The sequence below is a fragment of the Oncorhynchus mykiss genome, chromosome 32, assembly GCF_013265735.2.
Source record: "Oncorhynchus mykiss isolate Arlee chromosome 32, USDA_OmykA_1.1, whole genome shotgun sequence".
Classification (NCBI taxonomy): domain Eukaryota; kingdom Metazoa; phylum Chordata; class Actinopteri; order Salmoniformes; family Salmonidae; genus Oncorhynchus; species Oncorhynchus mykiss.
This window is the reverse complement of record NC_050572.1, coordinates 31,215,258-31,241,544: the sequence shown is the minus strand read 5'-3', so window position 1 is coordinate 31,241,544 and position 26,287 is coordinate 31,215,258. Positions and strand designations below refer to the sequence as shown.

The 26,287-nt window shown below is 42.9% G+C and overlaps 2 protein-coding genes across 4 annotated transcripts; both read left to right on the top strand.

Annotated features, from left to right (window-relative positions):
* Window positions 1-86: 86 nt before the first annotated feature.
* Window positions 87-19,440, top strand: LOC110488274 (GTP-binding protein Rit1). Of its 3 annotated transcripts, none has more exons than XM_036971560.1 (6): window positions 87-491; window positions 11,275-11,361; window positions 12,226-12,282; window positions 15,976-16,049; window positions 17,069-17,260; window positions 17,971-19,440. In XM_036971560.1, exons 2-6 carry the CDS (start codon window positions 11,280-11,282, stop codon window positions 18,199-18,201), a joined length of 636 nt encoding a protein of 211 aa, XP_036827455.1. In that variant the 5' UTR covers window positions 87-491; window positions 11,275-11,279; the 3' UTR covers window positions 18,202-19,440. The 3 variants fall into 3 exon arrangements, with proteins under 3 accessions (XP_036827455.1, XP_021416109.1, XP_036827456.1); XM_021560434.2 differs by lacking the exon at window positions 87-491 and adding an exon at window positions 9,077-9,300; XM_036971561.1 differs by lacking the exon at window positions 87-491 and adding an exon at window positions 9,337-10,974.
* A 113-nt stretch (window positions 19,441-19,553) lies between these two features.
* Window positions 19,554-24,163, top strand: LOC110488273 (peroxisomal membrane protein 11B). Its single transcript, XM_021560433.2, has 4 exons — window positions 19,554-20,035; window positions 20,604-20,719; window positions 20,859-21,060; window positions 22,485-24,163. The coding sequence occupies exons 1-4, from the start codon at window positions 19,980-19,982 to the stop codon at window positions 22,900-22,902; spliced, it is 792 nt and encodes a 263-aa protein (XP_021416108.2). The 5' UTR covers window positions 19,554-19,979; the 3' UTR covers window positions 22,903-24,163.
* The last annotated feature ends 2,124 nt before the right edge of the window (window positions 24,164-26,287 follow it).

Below are 26,287 nucleotides of genomic sequence, written 5' to 3'. Positions count from 1 at the left end.
TTGTGAAGGGGCTGTGGTTCCTCCAATCAGAGTTCACAACAGAGAGTGCATCACAACCCTACCCCTGACCCCCCCCTCCTCCAGCCCCCGCCACCCATAGGTATAAACATTCCTTTACTTGCATGCTTGAACAAGTTCAAAATAAAACACACCTGGGAAGGAAGAATACAGTAGGTAATACTCTCTCTTAATCTTAACCAGGGCTGCATTTCAAACTCATAAAAGACACCCTCCTCCACTTACCTTCACCTTTGCCCTTGGGGGAACCCCCGTGGCCATCTTTGTCATTGGTCCAAATGATTAGCCAATGAAGGGAAGTTGGCAACGTAAGCCCCTCAGCCCTCGTTTCTGATTGAGTTTGCGAGTGTACAATTATGTTCACTCTGGGCCTGAAACGCCCCATAATTCAATTCACGACGATTGTACATCCGCTAAGAACAGTCAGACAAAACTTAAAACCAACATTAATATGGAGAAGTCAACATACAAGTGTAAGTAAAAAGAATGTACATAAGTTAGAAATTGTGCTACTAGTGCACATGACGGCTCAAACACGTATCATAAAAGTAATGATGTTTTCGTTTGGTTAGCTTTTTGGATACGGTAACTTGCGCACTTAACGTTCTCTGACTTCACACTTTTACATTGTCATTCTCCATTTACCTGATATAACTTAGTAGAGGATGGCTAACATTCCATGTCTGCGGATGCGTTGTCTTAATTGACTGTAGCGCATATAAGGCACACACAACAGTTCCATGATGACTGAAAACACACAACCGTGGGGTGAACGAGTGACACATTTCCTGGGAAAGAACGTTCCATTTCAAATGAATAACTTCTTCCCTTGTCCTGCAAGTGTCAACTCGTCAAGACGTCATGATACGTCATCGGAAGCGTCCACTTAAATGTGTCTTTTGTGTGTGTTTGAGTGTGTTTGAAGTGTTTGAAATGCAGCCCTGGTGTACCAATTCCCTTTAAATCAGGAAGTATCGCCTGGTACTGCACAGGATTGGGGGGGGTTTATGTTAATTAGAGGGTGTGCTTAATTTATATTGCGATGGGGCAGTTTTTTAAGGTAGGGAAAACATTTTTTTAACAGGAGTGGTAATATTAGAGGCATGGTTAAATTATGGGGCAGTATGGGGTACTATATTTAAGTAATAAGGCACGAGGGGGTGTGGTATATGGCCAATATACCACGGCTAAGGGCTGTGGTATATTGGCCGCGATGCGTAGTGCCTAAGAACAGCCCGTAGCCGTGGTATATTGGCCATATACCACAAACCCCTGAGGTGCCTAATTGCTATTATAAACTGGTTACCAACGTAATTAGAGCAGTAAAAATAAAGGTTTTGCCATACCCGTGCAATACAGTCTGACATACCACGGCTGTCAGCCAATCAGCATTCAGGGCTCGACTCACCCAGTTTATAATACAGTATTTACCGGGGATAATACAGTTGTTGCTAAGTGTTTTAAGTTATATTCAGGTAAGGCTATGGGGCTGTCTTGATGATATTTATCACTACTTATGTTTCTTTTTTTCTATGTGGATCATATGTTTCATCAGTAAGCTCACATGCAGCAACAATATCCATGAAAGTCAATAGTCAAACTGCATGTGTCAGAGCTTTTGCATGCACAGTGTAACATGGGCTTGAGTTCAAGCCAGCTCTCTTAGAGACAGGTACAAAATGGAGACATTCATTTTGTGGGGCAGATTCATACCAACAGTGTCATAACAATCAGACATGATTCACTTTCAGTTCACGTACATGTTGGAAAACCTGTGTTCAGTATATTACAATGTGTCTATGACAAGTGCATTGTGGAGCTAATCAAAACAGTTTCATCTAAATTGAGGGGATGGAATAGAACTCTGCCACGTCTCAGTGATATCCCTTCACTGAACCCTCCCTCAGTAGCAGACAAGGTTAGTGGATTGGGTCTGTCCCATTACAGTAAATGGATGATTTCTGGTTTTACTTTGTGACTCCTGTTGCTCTCACTCTCATTTGATTGGTGCATTTACTTTTTAGACCTGATGCAATTGGTTGAGATAAGGCTGTAGCCATGTAGCATGGGTATCTATAATTCACTGGACCTTAATGTACCGAAAGCCGCTGTTTATAGTACATCTGTTGTCATAGTGACCAAAGGACCATTAGTGTATCTTTAACTTTGTGTCTGTATCACCAATTTTACCAGTATAACCAATTTTTATCAGAGTGAGCTTTGTCGTTTATATGCTGTTCCACAGTGGCCACTTGACCCTGTATACACTTGCCTGGCAGTGCATTACTCCTGTTAATTTATGTGAATAAATCATGAATTCAAATTATTAGAATTTATAGCCATGCTACTGGTAACAGCTCAGTATATCCTCGTTTGAACTCTGCATCTTAAGAATTGTACATTCATTTTTTTCAATATATTTTGTGTGTGGTGAATATGCGTGAGAATTTCAAATGTTAGTCTCCTGCAATGTCACAACCACTGAACTCATCAAAGATGTCTGTGCCGTCAGCTCTCGTTCTGGGTGCCTTTCTTCTCCCCGAGATCTCTCTCTCTGTTTATCACCGCTGTTGCTCCGCGGCACTGCCCCCATTGTCATTATTAATTTATTTATTTTACTCTGATAGTCAATAGCAATCAAAGGAAGTCAAGCTGTCACCGCAAGCTATGTCTCTTTGCTGTGTGTGTACACTGCTAACCTCTTAACTTGAATGCTGCATGTCCCTACACACAGGTAAACATTGTACACAATCCGCTTCACTGGCCACTGAGGTGCTCAAACTGCATCCCTACAAACTGGCTTTAATGCGAGTTTGATCTAACTTGAGCTAGCAAACACAACATTAGTGTTTGTTATAACATTATTTGCGTGGCGTTGTCACTCAGTAAGCTTCTTTTCCTAATGCTTGGCGTATCACAGCAACGGCCATAGCGCTTATGGCGCTGGAAGTGGTTAAGTGGGCAGTTGTGTCCTTTCCTATGAAAGTAATCACATCCCATAAGGAACTGAGTAGGCAGGACTCACATCTAGGCTGCACACTGAACATTTTGGATGTCTGATCACACTTTGAAAAGCCCACAGCAACCTTTGTTTTTATCACTGGTTGAGTTGACCAAACTTTCTTTGCTACGGAACTAGATTTGTTTTTTGCTCTCTTTTGCTACTTTTTGAAGAAAAAAAAATCGATTTGTACATATTGTAACATAGGAGGCTAATATCTTGTTGTTTTTGCTATTGTAACGGCTTTCTTCTGTGGACGAAGGAGAGGACCAAAGCGCAGCGTGGTTAGTGTTCAACATGTTTAATAAAGACGATAAACGTGAACACTACAAAATACAAAAGAACAAATGTGAAAAAAACAAAACAGTTCTGTCTAGTGCAGACACATGAAGACAGAAGACAACCATCCACAAAACCCAACAGAAAACAGGCTACCTAAATATGGTTCCCAATCAGAGACAATGACTAACCCCTGGATCTGATTGAGAACCATATCAGGCCAAACATAGAAACGGGAAAACTAGACACAACATAGAATGTCCACTCAGCTCATGTCCTGACCAACACTAAAACAAAGAAAACACAAAAGAACTATGGTCAGAACGTGACAGCTATCAAATTGCCATATGAATTGGTCTTAGTTAGCCCCCTCACACACATTTATTTTAGTAAAAAGGTACACTTTCCCAGTTCAGTTCTTGACATCCTGCTCATTTCATGTCCTTAGTCCTATAGTTTCCCCTCTCACAGCCGTGAGAAATTCATATACTGAACAAAAATAGAAACGCAGCATGTATCAAAGATTTTACTGAGTTACAGTTCATATGAGGAAATCAGTTAATTGAAATAAATGAATTTAGCCCTAATCTATGGATTTCAAACGACTTGGAATACAGATGCATCTGTTGGTCACAGACACCTTAAAAAATAATAGGCCTCACTTGGGCCTCGGGATCTCATCACTGTGTTTTTGTGGGATTCAAATTGCCATCGATAAAATGCAATCGTGTTCGTTGTCCGTAGTTTATGCCTGCCCATACCATAACCCCACCGCCACCATGGGGCACTCTGTTCACAACATTGACATCAGCAAACTGCTTGCCCACACGCGCCATACATGTGGTCTGGGCTTGTGAGGCCAGTTGGACATACTGCCAAGTTCTCTAAAACGATGCTTATGGTAGAGAAATAAACATTCCATTCTCTGGCAACAGCCCTGGTGGACATTAATGCAGTCAGCATGCCGATTGCACGCTCCCTCTAAACTGTGGCATTGTGTTGTGTGACAGAACTGCACATTTTAGAGTGGCCTTTTATTGTTCCCATCATAAGGTGCACCTGTGTAATGATCAGTCTGTTTAATCAGCTTCTTGATATGCCACACCTGTCAGGTGGATGGATTATCTTGGCAAAGGAGAAATGCTCACTAACAGGGATGTAAACAAATGTGCACAACATTGGAGAAGAATAAGCGTTTTGTGCATTTGGAACATTTCTGTGATCTTTTATTTCAGCACATTAAACATGGGACCAACACTTTACATGTGTTTTTATATTTTTGTTCAGTGTAGATACATGCACAGTATCTTCAGTTTCCATCAAAACTAATATTTCAAGGTAACTTGTTGAAACAAAATGCAATTTTCATTAAGAATTACTGTGTCCCAGGAGCCATTTCAGTCTTTTGGTTTCATAATGTTTGGCTGATAATAATCACAACAGCCGCACAGGTTTTGATGAAGAGAGATTATTTTCCAACTGTAGTTTTTTCCAATTCAGAGTAATGTCCTGTGACTATGATTTTGTATTTGTAGGAGGCTTGCAGTCTGGGGCACAATTTAATAATGTGGATATGAGAGCCGTTGGAGTGAGGCAAAAATTGCATTAGCTCTAACACCGTAACCCCAACCTGGTCTTAGCTTGGGCACAGAGGTGCTGGGCAGTAGCCTGGATGTGTGTGTGTGTGTTTGCATTAACCATATGGACCCCTGAAGACAGGCTTCTATGCCCCCATTTCTAGTGTGAGCACAGACATAAAGCACATCAGTCTCACCACTGAAAGGCCAATGGGTTGTAGTCCACTGTTTGGTCAACTTTGCCCAGGAGGTGCTAACACGGTTGCTGAGGAATGATGTGATGTTATCTTTATTCATTGCTCTGGCAGTGATGGAGAGTTAAACAATGTATCTAGTGTGGAGTGTTCAGGCTCCTAACTATAACTTCACTAATAGGGGTTGCGTTCAATATTCTAAAAGTGTTAAAAAGTGGAGCATATTTGAAAGGCGAAAGGAGAATGACAGTATCTTAGCATTGCGGGCCTAATTCTGTAGAAAAAGATGGCTGTCATATGTCGGTTGGTTGGTTGGTAAGGACACCAGTGTTTTTTTAGCCTCATGTCTGTGCATGACAGTGTGAGAGGTGAGAAGTTTGGCTACAACATTGTGAGTTCTGTTCATGACAGGAAGGTTTAGTCAAGATCAAATCAAGATGTATCATAATTGCAAGTTAACTTATTTTAGAAAACAAATCACGTACGTTCTCCCATTTCTTTATGCTTTGATAGATTTTCCAGTTTCCTATTTCTATGTTCTCACTGTTTATTTTCTGACTTTACTTTGAGACACAGGTTGTGTATATTACAGGTGCCTGTGATCAATATTCAACAGTTTCCTCCCCTTGTGAGCGTTTTCCTTTGTAAATAGCACAGAAAGCACCCTGCAAAGATCAGCAACGATGTTCCATATCACTGAATAATCCAAAACAAAATGATGTGATACAAAATGCTCCGTCTTTGTTACCCTCTGTTTTGCTGGCCTCACCCTGAACCCACAGCATAAATAAGCCTATTTTATAGATATCTACATTTAAATACCGTATATCCTTGTGTAAATTACTGTTTGTTCCCAAGCACTATCAGGCAGATGCACTGCCGCCTGTCCTTAAAGTATGTGATTGTTCCCCCTGGAAAGGCAAAGGGTTCTCCCCTCGCTTTAAATGTGTTCCATTGTTGGGGTGCCCTCCCTCTTCCTATCCCTTGGCCCGCACTGAATCCACACTCCTTCATTTCCCTTTCAGCACCTTCTTTTCCTCCATTGACAACCCAACCCTCTCTTTCGTGTGTTGTGGGGGGGGGGGGGTAGCCTCACGGTTAAGAACGTTGGGCCAGTAACCTGAAAGGTTGCTGGTTCGAATGCCCGAGACGACTGGGTGAAAATATGTTTATGTGCCGTTGAGCAAGGCACTTAACCTTAATTACTCCTGTAAGTCGCTCTGGATAAGAGCATCTGCTAAATGACTGAAATGTCAAATGTAAATAAAAAGAGAACAAGGAATTGATTCATTGGTTATGAGTATCCCATTGGCTATCATTGATTCACCGCCTCAGTCAGAACTGTATGTTGTGTGGGTGAAATGCAAAATAAGACAAGTAGTCTGAACTGGGTTTAAACTGCATAATGCTATGAAGTCTATGCTAAATATATTACACTAATGCTGACTTGTTGAATTTGTTAACACAACAAATGTGCAAATAAAAAAAATAACTGATACACTATTTCTGAGTCCTTTTGCTAAGTCACCTGGGCAGACACACGACAAGCTCACTGATGTCTCTCTGGATAAGAGCGGCTGCTAAATTACCAAATTGTAAATGCATAATTTTCTCAGACACAAACTCTGTGTTCTCGGACACAAATGTCTGAACACATATATATATACACACACACACAAACACATATTACACATTTTTTCCCAATACGCTACAGATGACAAGATTTACAGCATGAGAATATCCAGTAGCCTATAATTGTCTGGCCTAGCTAATTAAGATCAAACAATGCACAGGAAGCACACAGCAAATAGGGACATACAGTTAACTGCCAAAATAAAGGAAATGGTAACATAGTGTCTTAAAAGGGCATTGGGCCACCACTAGCCAGAAATGCTTCAATGCACCTTGGCATAGATTCTACATGTCTGGAACTCTATTGGAGGGATTCAACACCATTCTTCCATGCCAAATTCCATCATTTGGTGTTTTGTTGATGGTGGTGGAAAACGTTGTCTCAGGTGCCAGTCCAGAATTTCTTATAAGTGTTCAATTGGGATGAGATCTGATAACTGAAACGGCCATGGCATACATCATTTTCAAGCTCATCAAACCATTCAGTGACCACTTGTGCCCTGTGGTTAAGGGAATTGTCATCCTATTGGGGCATAGCCATGGTATCAAAAATAATGGTCTGCCCAGCATTTTTATATATGACCCTAAGCATGATGGGATGTCAATTTTTTTTATGAACTCAGGAACCGCACCTGCTTTCAATATACTGTGTATCCTTCATTTACTCAAGCATCTCCATTATTTTGGCAGTTACATGTACATGCCTAGTATACAGTGCATTCGGGAAGTATTCAGACCCCTAGACTTTTTCCACATTTTGTTACGTTACAGCCTTATTCTAAAATGTATTAAATCATTTTTTCCCCTCATCAATCTACATACAATACCCCATAATGACAAAGCAAAGTTACATAAGCATTCAGACCCATTACTCAGTACTTTGTTAAAGCACCTTTGGCAGCGATTACAGCCTCAAGTCTTCTTGGGTATGATGCTACAAGCTTGGCACACCTGTGCTTGGGGAGTTACTCCCATTCTTCTCTGTAGATCCTCGCTCTGTCAGGTTGGAAGGGGAGCGTCGCTGCACAGCTATTTTCAGGTCTCTCCAGAGACGTTTGATCGGGTTCAAGGTCCTGAGAGCTCTGGAGCAGGTTTTCATCAAGGATCTCTTTGTGCTTTGCTCCATTCATCTTTGCCTCGATACTGACTGGTTTCCCAGTCCCTGCCACTGAAAAACATCCCCACAGCATGATGCTGCAACCACCATGCTTCACCGAATGGATGGTGCCAGGTTTCCTCCAGAAGTCATGCTTGGCATTCAGGCCAAAGAGTACAATCTTGGATTTATCAGACCAGAGAATCTTGTTTCTCATGGTCTGAGAGTCCTTTAGGTGCCTTTTGGCAAACGCAAAGCATGCTGTCATATGCCTTCTACTGAAGAGTGGCTTCAGTCTGTCCACTCTATCACAAAGGCCTGATTGGTGGAGTGCTGCAGAGATGGTTTTCCCATCTCCACAGAGGAACTCTGGAGTTCTGTCAGAGTGACCATCGGGTTCTTGGTCCCCTCCCTGACCAAGGCCCTTCACCCCGCTTGCTCTGTTTGGAAGAGTCTTGGTGGTTCCAAACTTCTTCCATTGAAAAATTATGGAGGCCATTGTGTTCTTGGGGACCTTCAATGCTGCAGACATTTTTTGGTACCATTCACCAGATATTTGCCTGGACACAATCCTGTCTCGGAACTCTACGGACAATTCTTTCAAACTCATGGCTTGGTTTTTGCTCTGACATGCACTGTCAACTGTGGGATCTTATATAGACAGGTGTGTGCCTTTCCAAATCATGTCCAATCAATTTAATTTACCACAGGATGAACAATGGAAACAGGATTCACCTGAGCTCAATTTCGAGTCTCATAGCAAAGGGTCTGAAAATGTATGTAAATAAGTTTTGTTTTTATTTGTAGTACATTTGCAAAAAAATCTAAAAACCTGTTTTTGCTTTGTCATTATGGGGTATTGTGTGTAGATTTAATACATTTTAGAATACGGCTGTAATGTAACAAAATGTGGAAAAAGTTAAGGGGTCTGAATACTTTCCGAATGCACTGTACACCCCCACCTACGCATGGCACGTAGCCTAGATGTTAGAGACAGTTGCTGGTTCAAGACATAGGCCAGGAGATTACAGAAATGGGAAGTGAACTGGCACCTGGAGGGCTGCTGGTATCTGATCCCAGGTCCTAACCACTGCCTTTGTGCCCTAGAACAAGACTGTTAACCCAAAAGTGCCTCCCATCCAGGGCTGCTGCACCATCACTGACCATGTGCCTCTCAACAACAATATGGTAGTGTCTTTATTATATTCTATTACGAGAAACCTTAAAATATATGAAATTGCGTTTTAGTGGGCCTATTCATTCGTTACCCGTGTGTAACAGTGCCTAACTGAACTTCAAAGGTACATTTCAAGGCTGTCCAACTCTACTGAAAAGTCACAGCCGCTGAGACGACGGGCGGTGGGACCCTGTCACGTAGCGTTTACAGACCGCTCGCGCTGTTTACAGTTAGATCATTTTGTGGCATGAATTATCAAACATCAAGCACTAAATAGCCATAGACGTAATTTCAGCAATTATGAGGAAAGAACTTCTGTGACACAGGTGAGTCGCTCATTTCTATTCATGCATGCATAAAGTCAGTTGGCTATTTATGTTTGCAGATGTTCAATCATTAGCTTTTTTTCGCAGTCAACAATATTCATGTTAACTTGTTCGTTTGTAATTACACGAAACAATGTTTTCAATGTCTGTTTTGAACACTGATCTGCAAACAGTTAGGCTAACAAATCCATGCAGCTTGTTTTACATTTTATCGGTTCGTAGGCTACACTTGATTTTAGAAGAACTTTACATGTAAAGTTTACAAAAGTTAGCCTACTTTTTTCCCCCAAATCCCTTGTCACATACAGCCACACAATTCATTTCTCTACTTGAGCAGTCTTTTAAAGGTTCACTATTGCCCTCTAAAATGTTGTTGTTTGTCCGGTTATCCTGTTTCAAAGTAGCCAATAAAGTATATCAAATGGTTGTTCTATTTCAGCGACTGCAACGGATGCAGTTTTCACTGCGCCTTTGTCAGAGATCCAATGATTTGAAACAGTGTTAATCTCATTCCTTGTTTAGCAAATATTTTTAATATTTTTGGCAGCTGAAACATTGTAGCCGACTCACTGTTTGTAACATTGTAGTCTATAACAAAGTGACAATAGTGCAACAAACTTTTAACCAAACTAAGCGCAATAAAAGTACAATAAAAATGAAATTCCCTAACTTTGGGCGTTGAATAAGGCTAGTACAGCGAGTATATATTTAATCTGCATTTCAATAACAAACTTCGAGGCCTGAGCCATCTGAAGCCTGGAGACTCCCTTGAACCACGGAGCCCGTGTAGTGATGTTGTCAGGGCGAGGGAGGAAACAACAACTCGGCAATATACTAGAATACCATCCACTCCTTTGTGTTTTTGGATCAAACGTTGGGCAATGGTGCACGGACATGAGCTCAGTCAGGCGTTATTGAAGTTCAGACCTCATATTTGACATAAAACCGAGTAAAAAAACGTAGCTGCTCTCAAGCGGATATGAACATCTATTTTTAACCTCCCAAATGCTGTCTGTTCAATCTGCCTCTGTCCTGACAACAATGAACCGGCTTTGTAAAATATTTTGTCTCCGCATTCCATCATTGAGATAATGTGATCAATTCATAGGTCTACCGTTATTAGCCTATGCCCTAATGATAAGTAAATATGTGCTTATGTAGACCTATTTATCACTTATAAATATATCATTAATTTATTCTGACAATTGAAATTAAAGTTTAATATAGTAAAAAAATGTGGTAAGGGAAAGCTAGGCGACATCGCTATGGAAAATGGCAATAATAGGTTTGATGACATTGCCTGGGGTTGTGGTGGTCAATGTCACACATTCGCCTTCCACGGAGAAATCACATGATTGCCCCATCAAGTCGATACGAGTCGGTTCCTCTTTCCGCGTGAGTGCTGCTGGCTGCTGCGTAGACCAATTTAATAAACTGAAGTCATCTGACTCTCATAAGTCAATCTACACAAACACCAAATGGATCTGAGGCGATGACAATAGTGGCCTATTCAGATGAGTTGAATAGTTTGTATTTCTAAGGGTGGCAAAGTAGACTAGACTTGGCTGTATAGCTCCACTTCTGTCCCTGAAAACTCGTTCACCTGTTTCATCGCCATTCAGTAGATCTACTATATGGTTCAGTGGTCCATTTCAACAGTGAATGGATATTGAGGTTCAAGTTTCTCAGTGTGTGTCTCTCTCTCTCTCTCTTTCCATCTCCCTCATCTCTTGTCAGCAGCTTCAGCGCTTTACACATGATGGCACGATTGCACATTGGCACGTGTGGTACTGTGTGTTAGTCACTTTCAACTCTGTACACTCTCTTATACAGTTCTATTCAATAGTCCCAGGCTTAATAAACTGGGACCAAAAATGTGTATATTTATGTGAATTATTTGGGTGTCGATATGTGCCGGTTCCTGTGTGTGTAAAGGGTATATGTGTATTAATCACCGCCTCTATCTCTTCAAAGTGTAAATGGAGTCATCGCGAGGCTCTGGGGGCCTCTCCCGCGAGTACAAGCTGGTGATGCTGGGAGAGGGGGGAGTGGGGAAGAGTGGTGAGTACACACACACACACACACTCATAATTACACTTAACTGTACTCTTCACTCTTACTCAGTGCATGTCTTTGTTTCTGTCTTGCTCCTCTTTTTTTATGTATTATCTCTGACTTCGACTATTCTTCTTCAACTCGGTCTTGATTTACTTTACTTTTCCTAATGTCCTCTTGTTTTTTTTTCATGAATGAAATGTGTGGGTGTTTGTGTGTGAGAGAGAAAGACACACACCCACACACACCCTCCAAGTGCAGTCAGGCAGTCAGAGTTCTCATAAGCATGGGCGTTGGCTGCCTTTTACGGTAGTCTGGGGTGCCTTTTGGGTGCCTGTTGTCAGGAAGACGCATCAGTGCCTAGCAACCGCCTTCCTCTTCTTGGCTACTGTTGCTGTGGAGACTGGCAGAGTTCACCTGGTATAGGTGCACAGCAAAGTAGTAAAAACATCGGAGAGAGGGAGGATACAGAGGGATGGAGGGAGAGATGGGTCATAAAAACAAGCGTCATTCTGATTTCATCTATGCAAGTTATTGTCATGGAAACTAGAGTGGGTGTACACTGATGCTGCGGAGGTGTGTGTGTGTTATCTATGTGCGTGAACCACTGCATGCCTGGAGGAAGAACAACAAAGAGACAAGAGAGATGGGGAGAGGGAGGGGGAAGTGTGTGTGATACAACCTGGGAAATGTAATAAAGTCTCCCGTATTGACGTCATAATCCCTCTACATCACCCTTTCTTTCTCTCTCTCTTTCTTCCACTCTGTTTTCTGATCTACTTGTAGTTTGTTTCTGATTTCTCCTTTTTGGATTATTGATGCAGTGCCTATGAAGCTTGTTAACTTGACTCTCTCTCTCTCTCTCCGCAGCTATTATAATGCAGTTTATCAGCCACAGGTTCCCTGAAGACCATGACCCCACCATAGGTGAGAGTGCTTGGTCTCTGATCAAAATACGGCGACTCCTATTTGCTCAAATTTGGCCTTCTAAACCACACTAAAAATTAGCCACCCTTTGCCTAGAGGACAGCTTTGCACACTCTTGGCATTCTCTCAACCAGCTTCACCTGGAATGCTTTTCCAACAGTCTTGAAGGAGTTCCCACAAATGCTGAGCACTTGTTGGCTGCTTTTCCTTAACTCTGTCGTCCAACTCATCCCAAACCATCTTAATTTGGTTGAGGTCGGGTGATTGTGGAGGCCAGGTCATCAGATGCAGCACTCCATCACTCTCCTTCGTTGTCAAATAGCCCTTCCACAGTCTGAAGGTGTGTTGGGTCATTAACCTGCGTCTCACAGATGCGGTGGTTGGAAACAAAAACCTCAAACTTGGACTCATCAAACCAAAGGACATATATTTCCACCGGTCTAATGTCCATTGCTGGTGTTTCTTGGCCCAAGCAAGACTCTTCTTCTTATTGGTGTCCTTTAGTGGTGGTTTCTTTGCAGAAATTCGACCATGAAGGCCTGATTCACACAGTTTCCTCTGGACAGTTGATGTTGAGATGTATCTGTTACTGTTACTTGAATCTGCAATTTATGAGGCTGGTAACTCTAACAAACTTTTCCTCTGCAACAGAGGTAACAGCTTTGCTATATCTTGGCCAGGCCGCAGTTGTAAATGAGAACTTGTTCTCAACTGGCCTACCTGGTTAAAATAGGTGAATAGGCGTTCCTCATGAGAGCCAGTTTCATCATTGCGCTTGATGGTTTTTGCGACTGCATTTGAAGAAACTTTCAAAGTTCTTGAAATTGTCTGTATTGACAGACCTTCATGTCTTAAAGTAATGATGGACTGTTGTTTCTCTTTGCTTATTTGAGCTGTTCTTGCCATAATATGGACTTGGTCTTTTACCAAATAGGGCTATCTTCTGTATACCACCCCTACCTTGTCACATGACATCTGATTGGCTCAAACGCATTAAGAAAGAAAGAAATTCCACAAATAAACTTTTAACAAGGCACACCTGTTAATTGAAATGCATTCCAGGTGACTACCTCATTAAGTTGGTTGAGAGAATGCCAAGACAATGTACAATGTAGAATATAGTAATAATGTAAGAAAATCCCTTGAATGAGTAGGTGTGTCCAAACTGTTGACTGGTACTGTATTTACATACACTGAGTGTACAAAACATCAGGAACACCTTCCTAATATTGAGTTTCACCCCTGTTTGCCTTCAGAAAAGCCTCAATTGGACTACAAGGTGTCGAAAGTGTTCCTTAGGGATGCTGGCCCATGTTGACTCCAATGCGTTCCACAGTTGTGAAGTTGGCTAGATGTCCTTTGGGTGGTGGACCATTCTTGATTCACACAGGAAATAGCATGAAAATCCCAGCAGCGTTGCAGTTAGATAGATACTAGATACACTCAAACCGGTGCGCCTGGCACCTACTATCATACCCTGTTCAAAGGCACTTAAATCTTTTGATTTGCCCATTCACCCTCTGAATGGCACACATACAATCCATGTCGCAATTGTCTCAAGGTTTACAAATCCTTCTTTAACCGGTGTCCTCCCCTTCATCTACACTGATTTGAAGTGGATTTAACAGGTGACATCAGTAAGGCAAAATCTTGATTCACCTGTCATGGAAAGTGCAGGAGTCACATGGCCGTGGCTTGCTATATAAAGCAAGCAGACCGGCATCGAGGCATTCAGTTACTGTTCAATTGAACATTAGAATGGGCAAAACTAGTGACCTAAGCGACTTTGAGCGTGGTATGATCATCGGGGCCAGGCACGCCGGATCCAGTTCCTCTAAAACCGGCCGCCTTCCTGGGCTTTTCATGCAAGGCAGTGTGTATGGTTTCCCGAGAATGGTGCGACAAACAAAAAAATCCAGTCAGTGGAAGTCCTGTGGGCGAAAGAGAATGGCAAGGACGTGGCGCTGTAAAAGATCACGTTGCTTGCTTAGCGACTACCACTTCCTCCCGTTTCAGCCCATACCTGGCGTGAACTCGGGACCTCTGACTTGCTAGCACATGTGACCGCCCTCCTGAAGCGTCTTACCAGTCTGCGCAATGGGCATACTTCAGGCTGAGGAGTAAGTTTCACACACCCCATGTGCTACACTAACAGGCAGGCCACGAACAGACAAATAACGGCGCTGTACAACAGTGGTATGCAGAACGGCATCTTGGGACGCACAACTTGTCGATTGTTGTCACGGGTGGGCTACTGCAGCAGGCGAACACACCGGGTTCCACTCCTATCAGATAAAAACAAGAAGAAGCGACTTCAGCAGACACGCAACACCAACACCGGACAGCTGAGTCTGACAAATCCCGGTTCCTGTTGCATCATTCAATGGCAGAGTCAGGATTTGACATAAGCAGCATGAGTCTATTCTGCCTGGTGTTAGCGGTGGTGTACCGCCGTCTAGTTTGGGGCAACTGTGTGATTCCATCGCGTCAGCGTAGACCAACATCCCTGTGGAACGTGTCTGACTTGTAGAATCCATCACCTGAATAATTCAGGCTGTTCTGGAGGCAAAGGAAGGTCCAACCCAGTACTAGATGGGTGTACCTAATAAACTGTCTGGTGAGTAGATAGATGTGTATACATGTAACTGCCAGAATAATGGTAAAAGTTGAGTAAATGTGGGATACAAAGTATATTGAAAGCAGGTTCTTCCACACAGGTGTGGTTCCTGAGTTAATTAAGAAATTAACATCCCATCATGCTTAGGGTCATATATAAAAAATACTGGGCAGGCCATTATTTTGGCCACCATGGCTATGCCCCCATAGGATGACAATGCCTCCATCCACAGGGCTTGGTGGTTTGTCAGTGTGTGTGGTTTGATGAGCAGGAAAATGTTAACCATATGCTATGACCGCTCTCAGTCACCAGATCTCAACCCAATTGAACACTTAAGGAAGATTCTAGAGCGGCGCTTGAGACAGCGTTTTCCACCACCATCAACAAAACTAACTGAAGGAGGGAATGAGGTATAACACTACGGGCAGTCAACAACCAATAATATTCACTTGAAAAACTGAAATCACGCCTAACGGGCCAATGAATGCCGAGGCCCACCCTCAGATGCCCCGCCTTCCTGGCTATAATACCGGGGCTCACATCCATTTCCTCAATTCAGAACTGTTTTTCAGTGAGCACAAATCCCCCGACGTTGGTGGCCAAAATATGTTCTACCTCGTTCCAGTCTTCATTAGTTATATTAATAACTGTATGTTCCCTTTCAGTCGGTTACTCTGTATAACATACTATGGGTACATACAATCACTCCCCAAGCTGGCTCAGACGGTACCAAACAAGGCCCACGGCACCCCAAGCACACACAGGTTCCACCGGCTCCGAAAAGGGGTTACAGAATTCACCTTTCCCCTAATACTTACCTGAGAAGCCTGAACTGTCAGAGCCCCATATAGGGTATAGACCCCATGGTTCCAAGAACAATACTTACCTTGCGAGCCTGAAATGTCAGAACTCATACAAGGAACTGCAAGTCCAAAACAAGAGAACACCTGGCGTGACTTGATAAAGCGCACATGCACGCTGCGTAGCATCGACCAGAGTCGATGAACCACGGCCTATGACGTAACTACACAATTATCTTGTATAGCCATTAAAATACCACTCAATGTCTCTCCTAGAGGATGCATACAAGACACAGATCCGCATCGATGATGAACCAGCCAACCTGGACATCCTGGATACAGCAGGACAGGTAACTTCCTCACAAAGGGCTTCCATTAAAAACGTCATGCCTCCACCTTCTTTGGTTGCATCTCATTCTCGATAGTCTAATATGGCTTCCTCGCCTCCTCTCCTTCCTCTACTGATCTGTAAACATAGGATAGGTGAAAGCAATATGGAAAAAATACCTTGGAATGACTGGGAATTTGCTTTAATGTGTCTAGTCTTTTCACATTAGATCTGATAGAGGAGGGGAAACCCGCTCCGCCTATCCTGATGCTCGCTTTCCTATAAAATCAATCATTTCTGATTGTCTGTCCTTGTCTCTCAATTACATTCAATTCAATCATTCTTATTAGCATGATACCTTATCATTGGCAATGTAAGATCATTATTTATCAAAGTACACCCAGAAGAACATATCTCCCCTTCATCGTCATGACATCCAAGTCTTTACTCTTCTCAGCTTCTGGTTTAAGCAGTGCTCACTCCATCTTCTCCCTTCTTTTACTTACATAATCTGCCTTTCTCACCCGCTCCCCGCACCACGTCTTTGCCTGTCTGACTCATCCATAGACTCATGCATGGCTCACTTGTGAGGTTAGTCATGTTCTATATATGGTCATGTACATGTTCTATAATACATGCCCATGACTGGGTTTGTTCATACCGGACCAAATTCAGGGAAGTGTCCACACACAGGGCATTGTGTTTAGAGAGCTAATGCTCTGAGTGACCCCGACAGTCCACTGTCTCAAGTGACCCTTAACTTCAGAGTAATCTAAATTCAAATATTTTTCAGTGGGTCTCCATGTTCTTCCTCTAGTAGCTTGTAGGACAGACCGATGTATTGGTGATTGATTCTCTGGATGCTCTCAGGTGTTCACACTCATACCAGTACATGAATGTGTGGGTGTATGTGAAGCATCTGCATAGGTCATGTTATCTAAGCATTTTGCTGTTATTCTTTCTGTTCCAGTCCTTAATTACTCGCTCGACTTTTGCCTCTTTCTTTCTCTCTCTCTCACACACTCACGCGTCCCTCTCCAGGCGGAGTTTACAGCCATGCGGGACCAGTACATGCGGGCGGGCGAGGGCTTCATCATCTCCTACTCCATCACAGATAGGCGGAGCTTACAGGAGGCGCGCCAGTTCAAGCAGCTCATTGATCGTGTGCGCCGCACCGCCAACACACCAGTGGTACTGGTGGGCAACAAGTCTGACCTGACCCATCTCCGACAGGTGAGAATTGTGGGAAGGAAGGGGGGTGGACGCACATTGGTAGTCTTGGCACTAAAGTAGGTTTTGCCCACTATCTGGTGGCATTAAAATCTTACTACTATTCAAAAGGCCTATCTTTACACATTACTGGGAGATTTACAGATTGCCTGTCTGACTGGTATGATAAATATATAGATTCCAGGGTAAATCTGTAGATTTACCAAGGAGATGGGGAATCTGTAGATTTACCAAGGAGACGGGGAATCTGTAGATTTACCAAGGAAACGGGGAATCTGTAGATTTACCAAGGAGACGGGGAATCTGTAGATTTACCAAGGAGACGGGGAATCTGTAGATTTACCAAGGAGACGGGGAATCTGTAGATTTACCAAGGAGACGGGGAATCTGTAGATTTACCAAGGAGACAGGGAATCTGTAGATTTACCAAGGAGACGGGGAATCTGTAGATTTACCAAGGAGACGGGGAATCTGTAGATTTACCAAGGAGACGGGGAATCTGTAGATTTACCAAGGAGACGGGGAATCTGTAGATTTACCAAGGAGACGGGGAATCTGTAGATTTACCAAGGAGACGGGGAACCTGTAGATCCACACACTTACCGTAACATATACTCTGTTTGGTACATATACTGTATATAAAAATGGTCTCCTGTCTGTATTTTTTATCTGTATACTGGCTTTCAACATGGTATTTCCCTCCACTCCACTAGGTGTCAGTAGAGGAGGGGAAGGAGCTGGCCAGGGAGTTCCAGTGCCCCTTCTTCGAGACCTCTGCGGCATTTCGCTACTACATCGACGAGGTTTTCGCCGCCCTGGTCCGCCAGATTCGCCAACGCGAGGCCGAGTCGGTCCGTGGCAGTGAGAGGAAGACCAGGAGGAACCACTCGTTCTGGAGCCGCATGCGCTCCACCTTCCACAAGAAACAGCACTCCGAGCACTGAGAGAGGGGCACTGTGGGATACGACAGTCCTCCAGTGGTACCCTTACAACCCCAATTCCTAGTTCCAACTCCCACGAGGAGACTAATGACTCTAGTCCGAGTTAGATTATGAGTGTTTGCAACAGCAACGAAACTAACAATTGTTACTGAAGAGATTAGCCTCTTGTGCGCATTAGAGAAGGCAGGAACCATGCTGATGTACCGTATGCTCATTGTGCTGAAATTGAGGTCTGGCTTTTAACAACAGCCGACGTTAGCATTTTAGTATCCAATTAAACCAATTGACTGTAGTGTTTAATATTTTTAAAATGCTGAGACAGCGTGGGGTTTGCCTGAAGTTACAACATTTCTCTTTGATGGAGAGCCAGAGATGAGATGTTTAGGTGAAACTGTGTAGGGAGGGAGGGAGGAAAGGGGTTCGCGGTCCTGGAAGGATGAGCGCTTGAAGAGAGGTAGATATTATGGGGAAGGGAGCAAATACTAGGCTGAGAAGGTCTACCAGTAGGTAAAGTGGCAGGTATTGAGGAGTGAGCTTGAAGTTTGATTTAAAGGCGGTTGGGAAATTGCGAAGGGTTATGAGACGTGAGTTTGAAGATTAGAGGGAGAGTCCCAAAGGATGTGGAGTATCTTGCCAGCCAAGGAAATGGAAAGAATGAAAAGATTGTAATATAGAAGATGATGAAAACAAGATGTTCTGATAGCATTGAGGTTCCTCTCCATTTCAATTGAAAAGCCTTCATGGGTTATTGCTTTGTGTTTGTAAGCTGACCAGCCTGTACTCAGGACTGGTGCCATGTTGCAGTGGGAATACTTTGACAGTTGTGAACTGAGTTGCTGAGGATATTTAATACACAGGTGGTGTTGATGTTGACAAGACATTAATGTGCAGCATTGCCTAATATGGTCCACTAGAATGGAATTTGATGGGCGTAGCTGGCATTTTAATTTTGCTCCGCCTACAACAGGTTTGTCATCATACAATGTTTTATAGTGTTTCAGTAAATAGAGATAATGCCAAGTAGAGTACCTCTCCAGAGTGATTCACACTCCTTTATTACCCCCTGACCTGTAGTACAACGGTTGTGCACTTATTATTTCAGCACTCCGTGGATCTGGTAGTGCCACATATGGGAGTATATTATGTTTTGTGTTTGTTTTATTCCTCTTGATCATGATTGTTTTCCTTAATTTATTTTCTATTAACACACTAAAATAAAATGTACTGCCATTTTTTTCCAAATTGGTTGTGTGTTTTGTCTGGCCTCTCTGTGCGTGTGAGTCACCCCCATGTGGCGGTATGAGGTTTCGCAGCAAATATAATCCACGGTAATGAGTTGCCTTGGCCTGACTGTTGTGTTCGAATAACTACAATCGTTTGTTTTCATTTATGCTATCGCTTATACAATAGCGTGCTGCACAAAAAAAATCACGAATCGACTAATGCCATGAACAATACAATCAATGTGCTGTGCACGAACTTCCTATCAGTTAAATTACGGAGCTAATGATTACCCTGGGAAAGGTCTTTCGCTATTGTGTCCCTCCACAGTTTCCGTCCATGGGTAAAGGTGATGTGAAGCTAACTCTTTAGTAAACAAATAAATCTACATTTTACAAAGTGTTGGCAGACGTGTGGGGCACATTGTGGACATATTGAACTGTGTATATAGCATTGGACTGCTCTTGCCAGAAGACGTTATAGGACGTTGCTAGCTAACAAAGCACAGGCCTAATCCACGGTTGCAAGTGAGCGGAAGTGGTAGTCTACCTGTCGTGAGAATGGACTCTTGGGTTCGATTCAGCTCGCAGAGCCAAGCCAAGGAGCGCGTTTTCAGGTACAGTAGCTAGGAAAAATGTCATATGAGAGTTGAGATTTCTCAGACAGTAGTATGTCATGTCAACAAGTCAGAATCAGCTGGTAGGTTTCAAGTTAAATTCATTACGCGAATACAGTAGCTAGGGAGTTTAGTCCGCTAATATCAGCTAGCTAGCACGTACATTCGTAGTCAATGTAAACTGATATCCATGAGCATACAAAATACGAATGTATAAGAGGACGAAAAAATACAAATAACAAAAAATACATTTATAAAAAGTCGTTTTTGGGCTGCGGTTGTCACTGCCTGTTTTCCCGTTTTATTGGGTAAATTACTGCGCCACAGCTGATTTTTGGATTCGAATTGAGGGGGTCTCATGCACAATGCTAATGTCCAGCCTTTCCTTATCAAGTGGGCATAGTCCCAATTATACTGATGGCTAGCTACATTAAAATACCAGTTGCCATTGACATGAAAACACACATTGTGCCCGAGTTATTCATCACAAGATGTAAACAATGACTAAACTATAGCAAAATAGATATAATCAGATTTTGACACACATTCATTTTCTGTGTTCACACAGAGCTGCACAGTATGCCTGTACGTTGCTAGGCTACACTCTCCAGCAGGGTGGGTCAGGCGTTCAGCTCCTGAAGATGGTGAAACAACTGGAAACACATATGAGCCTAACAAGGAAGTGTAAGTCAATGTTTGTAAGTCATTGCTGCACCTCTGTGTCTCAGGATTATGGCTCAGGCTTACTCTCCATTGGTATTTCACTGTGCCTCAATTCAGTTTCCTGGGTCTCATCTCTCTCTCTCTCTCTCTCTCTCTCCAGTGATGCGTCTGGGGAACTCTGCAGAGGCTGTGGAGGCAGCGAAGCGTGCGGTGCACCTCTCAGACAGCGTGCTACGTCTCTGCCTGACCGTGGCCCACCTCAACAAGGCTATGTACTTCGCCTGTGACAACGTGCTGTGGGCTGGCAAAGTGGGCCTCCTGCCCAAACTGGACCAGGACAAGTGGAGCCAGAGATCCTTCAGGTGACTGTTTATAATTGGGAACCTTAAGTCCTAAACTGTATTGGGAGTCAGTGTATTTGAGTTGTCCAAGGGCATTATAAGTTCTGTAGTGAACTTTACTATTATTGGCAGTTGTTGCCTACATTCTCCCTAGAGCTACACTACATGACCAAAAGTACGTGGACAGCTGTTTGTCGAAAATCTCATTCCAAAGTCATTTGCATTGATATGGAGTTGGTCCCACCTTTGCTGCTATAACGCCCTTCACTCTTCTGGGAAGGTTTTCCACTAGATGTTGGAATATTGCTGCGGGGACTTGCTTCCATTCAGCCACAAGAGCATTAGTGAGGTCGGGCACTGATGTTGGACAATTAGACCTGGCTCGCAGTCTGCGGGCCAAAGGGCTCTGTGTAGGCCAGTCAAGTTCTTCCACACGATTTCTGTATGGACCTTGCTTTTTGCACAGGGTTATTGTCATGCTGAAATAGGAAAGAGTCTTTCTCAAACTAAATCGTCTAGAATGTCATTGTATGCTGTATCGTTAAGATTATTCTTCACTGAAACTAGGGGGGGGGGGGGGGGGGGCTAGCCCAAACCATGAAAAACAGCCCCAGACCATTATTCCTCCTCCACCAAACTTTACAGTTGGCACTATGCATTGGGTTAGGTAGCGTTCTCCTGGCATCCACCAAATTCGTCCGTCCGACTGCCAAATGGGGAAGCGTGATTAATCACTCCAGAGAACGTGTTTCCACTGCTCCAGAGTCCAATGGCAGCGATCTTTACACCACTCCAACCGACACTTGGCATTGCGCATGGTGATCTTAGGTTTGTGTGGCTGCTTTGCCATTGACACCAATTTCACGAAGCTCCCGACTAACAGTTGTTGTGCTGACTTTGCTTCCAGAGGCAATTTGGAACTCGGTAGTGTGCATTGCAACCGAGGACAGACAATTTTTAGCTTGCGAGGCCTACCACTTCGCGGCTGAGCCGTTGTTGCTCCTAGACGTTTTCCACTTCACAATAATAGCACTTACAGTTGACCGGGTCAGCTCTAGCAGGACAGAAATTTGACGAACTGACTTGTTGGATAGGTAGTATCCTATGACAGCTCTTCAGTAAGGCCATTCTTCTGCTTATGCTTGTCTATGGCGATTGCATGGCTGTGTGCTCGATTTTAAACACCTGTCAGCAACCGGTGTGGCTGAAATAACCAAATCCACTAAATTGAAGGGGTGTCGACTTATTTTTGTTTATATAGTGTATTTTCTATCACTTTCGTTCTCTAATTCTTCCTCTAACTCACCCTCTTCTTTTCCCTCTGCCACTTTTTATTTTATTTAATGTCTTCTACATCCTCTCCTCTGGCCTTGCACTATCTTTACTGTCTCTCATGTTTTACATGAATCTCTCTCTCTCGCTCTTACACATTTCTCTCTCTACAGGTACTACCTCTTTGCTCTCATGCTCAATCTAACCCGGGATGCCTACGAGATCCGCCTGCTTATGGAGCGTGAGGCCCGCACCTCCCACGGGGGGTCAAATGCTACCTGGACCTCCTCTCCATCCCCTGAGAACGGAGACCTCTCCCACCCCCACCCCTCTTCCTCCTCCTTCCCTGTGGCCATATTACCCCTTCTGTCCGAACGCTTCGGCAGACAGTTCCACCTGCTGGGGACGGTGCTGCGCAGCAACCCACCGCTGCTGCTGGACCTGCTGAAGAATGCATGCGATGTGTTTATCCCACTGGACCGGCTGGGCATCTACCCTACTGGCCAGGGCTTCGTGGGGGCCTGCGGCCTGGCCTCCTCTGTTCTCTCCATCCTCACCATCGTCCACCCCTGGCTCAAGCTCAAACCGTGAAGAAGCCCGAATTTTTGGTTGAACGTTCTAGCTCAAGTCGAACATTCCTCAAGCTCAAGCCTGGAAGGAGGCATTTTGGCAGAACGTTTTAGGTCCGCTGGTAGAAGTCTAGAAGTGCTGTTGTGTCTAAGGATGCAGCATGATGGGTCCTGTACACTGTTTGCTTGGAAAGTTTAGAGTTTTGAGCAGATCATGCTCAGATATAGGTTGGTGGACTGAAACAGTAGTATTTCGAATCAAAGAGAGAATTTGCAATTGAACGTTGTATTGGAATTACGTCTTTTGTATCCTGTTCATGCTCTAAAATGTTCAAACACTAAATTCTCCAAAAGCCGTTTGGTTTGGTAGTTGAGAAGGACCTTCCCCATGCAAGTGTTTTGAACCGGCACATTGAACATCGTTGACTCCGAATGGTACACACACACACACACACACACACAGAGGTAGATGCATAAACACAAAGTCAAATTCATGAAGTTTGTCAGTTGTGATTTACCCAGGCTTTAAAGAAAAACTACCAAAAACTATATTTCGGTATTTGTTTAATTCATCCATTGTTGATGTAGCCCCAAATGTTTTCAAGATGTACAACTTCCTAAATACAGCCTGTATGATGCATTTATCATGATGCAAAATTCATCATACCGGGTGTATTTCTGTATTTTGAAAGTTATACATCTTGTGCTACACAGCACAAAGAAAGCCAGAATGTCATTCAGTGGGTGGATACTTTGGGATTTTGACAATGATGACCCTTTATCTACTTCCCCAGAATCATGAACTCATGGATTCCATTTTAATGAACTCACAAGCTGTGGGGAGCACATGACAAACCCAAGTATGTTGATGATCCATAATATCTTTTCAGATGATTGTGAGGAGCAGCTGTCTTGCATGTCTCAAGTCCAAACTTCTCTGTCAAAGGGGAGAGACCACGTCCACAAATACTACTAACGGTCCTCTTTCATAACTTGCACTTAGTTTATAACCTTAATTAGCATTTGAAATGGATCCTGGTCTCTATTAGGAAAGTGCTTCCACATCCCTATACACACTGTTTCTGTCCTTTTAGTATTCAAAAGGATGCCATTGGATAGGATTATCTGTACCTACAGCATTGGTTTGGGAGATGGGCCTATTGTCCAATGTTATCCGTGAGGAACGCCGTACAGCTAGATGTGTGGAACCTCTTCCTCAGTTAATTAAAGCCATAACATAAAGCTTTATTTCTATTAAGAGGTGCAATAAATAATTTTCTCATACCGTGTGTGAATGTTTAATAATAATGACTGAGGTGAAGGGTCCTTTTTATAAGCGGGTAAAGGGGACATTTATTGGCTTGTATAGGGAAGCAAACCAGGCTGTGTTCTTGTGCTGATATGGGTAATATGTCCACATTAGAGTATTTTACTAACATTTATGCATGTGTGAAATAAAATTGAGTTTACAGAGCCAGTGATTATGACAATTAAGCAAATGATTCAGCCAGCTCGGGCATCTACTGATTCAGTCCATTTAACTTAATCATTTGTTGAATTGACCCAAAAGCAAATGATTTAGTCTACTTGTAAGTACTTTCGTTAAGCTACTTAAGTCAATTTGTATAACTCAATTAAATCAATATTGTGTATTAATGCCATGCCATTTAAAGCCACTGAACCGGATGCGAATTAAGCTATATTAGATATATAAGTGTATTCAGCTGCAATGACACAGCAGTGGGATAAAGCCATGCTATATTATTTAAAACAAATTTTAACCTTTATTTAACTAGGCAAGTCAGTTAAGAACAAATTCTTATTTACAGTGATGGCCTACACCAGCCAAACCAGGACGACGCTGAGGCAAATTGTGTGCCGCCCTATGGGACTCCCAATCACGGCCGGATGTGATACAGCCTGGATTTGAACCTCTTGCGCTGAGATTTTTTATTTAAACTTTATTTAACTAAGCAAGTCAGTTAAGAACAAATTCTTATTTACAATGACGGCCTACCAGGGAACAGTGGATTAACTGCCTTGTTCAGGGGCAGAACGACAGCTTGGGGATTTGATCTAGCAACCTTTCGGTTACTGGCCCAATGCTCTAACCACTAGGCTACCTGCCGCCCCAAATGCAGTGCCTTAGACCGCTGCGCCACTCAGGAGCCCAAAATCTTTCATACGGCTCATTTAAAACATTTTACTTTCTCCTCTATATATATATTCAACTGTTACAGTGCAACGAGAACACTGTGCTGGAAGTCAAAATATGCCATTTGGTCTCTGGCTAGCTAGCAAAACAATTTCTTAGTTGCTGTCCTTGACAGGCTAATTGTGGACATGATTTCTGGTATAATCTCCACTACTTTTGAATCGAGTCACACTGTAGAGGTGTAGCTGTTGATGATTCATAATCAAATATAAGACTATAATAATCTATGGCTTTGTAAATAATCCAGAAAATAATATTTTAACTGTTTTGATATGAATCGGAGCGGATTGTTACAACCATTTTCCTCAGTGAGTGAGAACATTTTTATAGCCATGTTTAACATCTTTGAAATCTTGTCTTGATGCTAATGTACCACCAGTGCTGATGCTTGGCCGCTGTGTGGAGAAAAGGTTTTCACAAAATAAATGCCTTTGATTGAAGATCTGTTGGCTGAAACTGTATTGTAAGTGTTGATGGTTAATCCAGTGTTGTTGACTGCTATAACTCAAGCATTTTTACATTTCAGACTTTAGTAATTTAACAGACTCCGTTATCCAGAGCTATTTGCACTGAACAAAAATATAAAACGCAACATGTAAAGTGTTGGTCCCATGTTTCATGGGTTGAAATAAAAGATCCCAGAAATTTACAAAAAGCTTATTTCTCTCTAATTGTGTGGACAAATTTGTTTTCATCCCTGTTAGTGAGTATTTCTCCTTTGCTAAAATAATCCATCCACCTGACAGGTGTGGCATATCAAGAAGCGGATTAAATAGCATGATTACACAGGTGCACCTTGTGCTGGGACAATAAAAGGCCACTCTAAAATGTGCAGTTTTATCACAAAACACAATGCCACAGATGTCTCAAGTTTTGAGGGAGTATGCAATTCACGTGCTGACTGCAGCAATGTCCACCACAGCTGTTGCCAGATAATTAAATGTTGATTTATCTACCATAAGCCGCCTCCAATGTCATTTTAGAAAATTTGGTAGTACGTCCAACCGGCCTGATAACCGCAGTCCACATGTATGGTCCCATGTTGCAAAGATCTGTACAAAATTCCTGGAAGCTGAAAATGTCCCAGTTCTACCTGCATACACACCAGACAGGTCACCCATTGAGCATGTTTGGGATGCTCTGGATTGACGTGTAAAATGGCGTGTTCCCGTTCCCACAAATACCTGGAAAC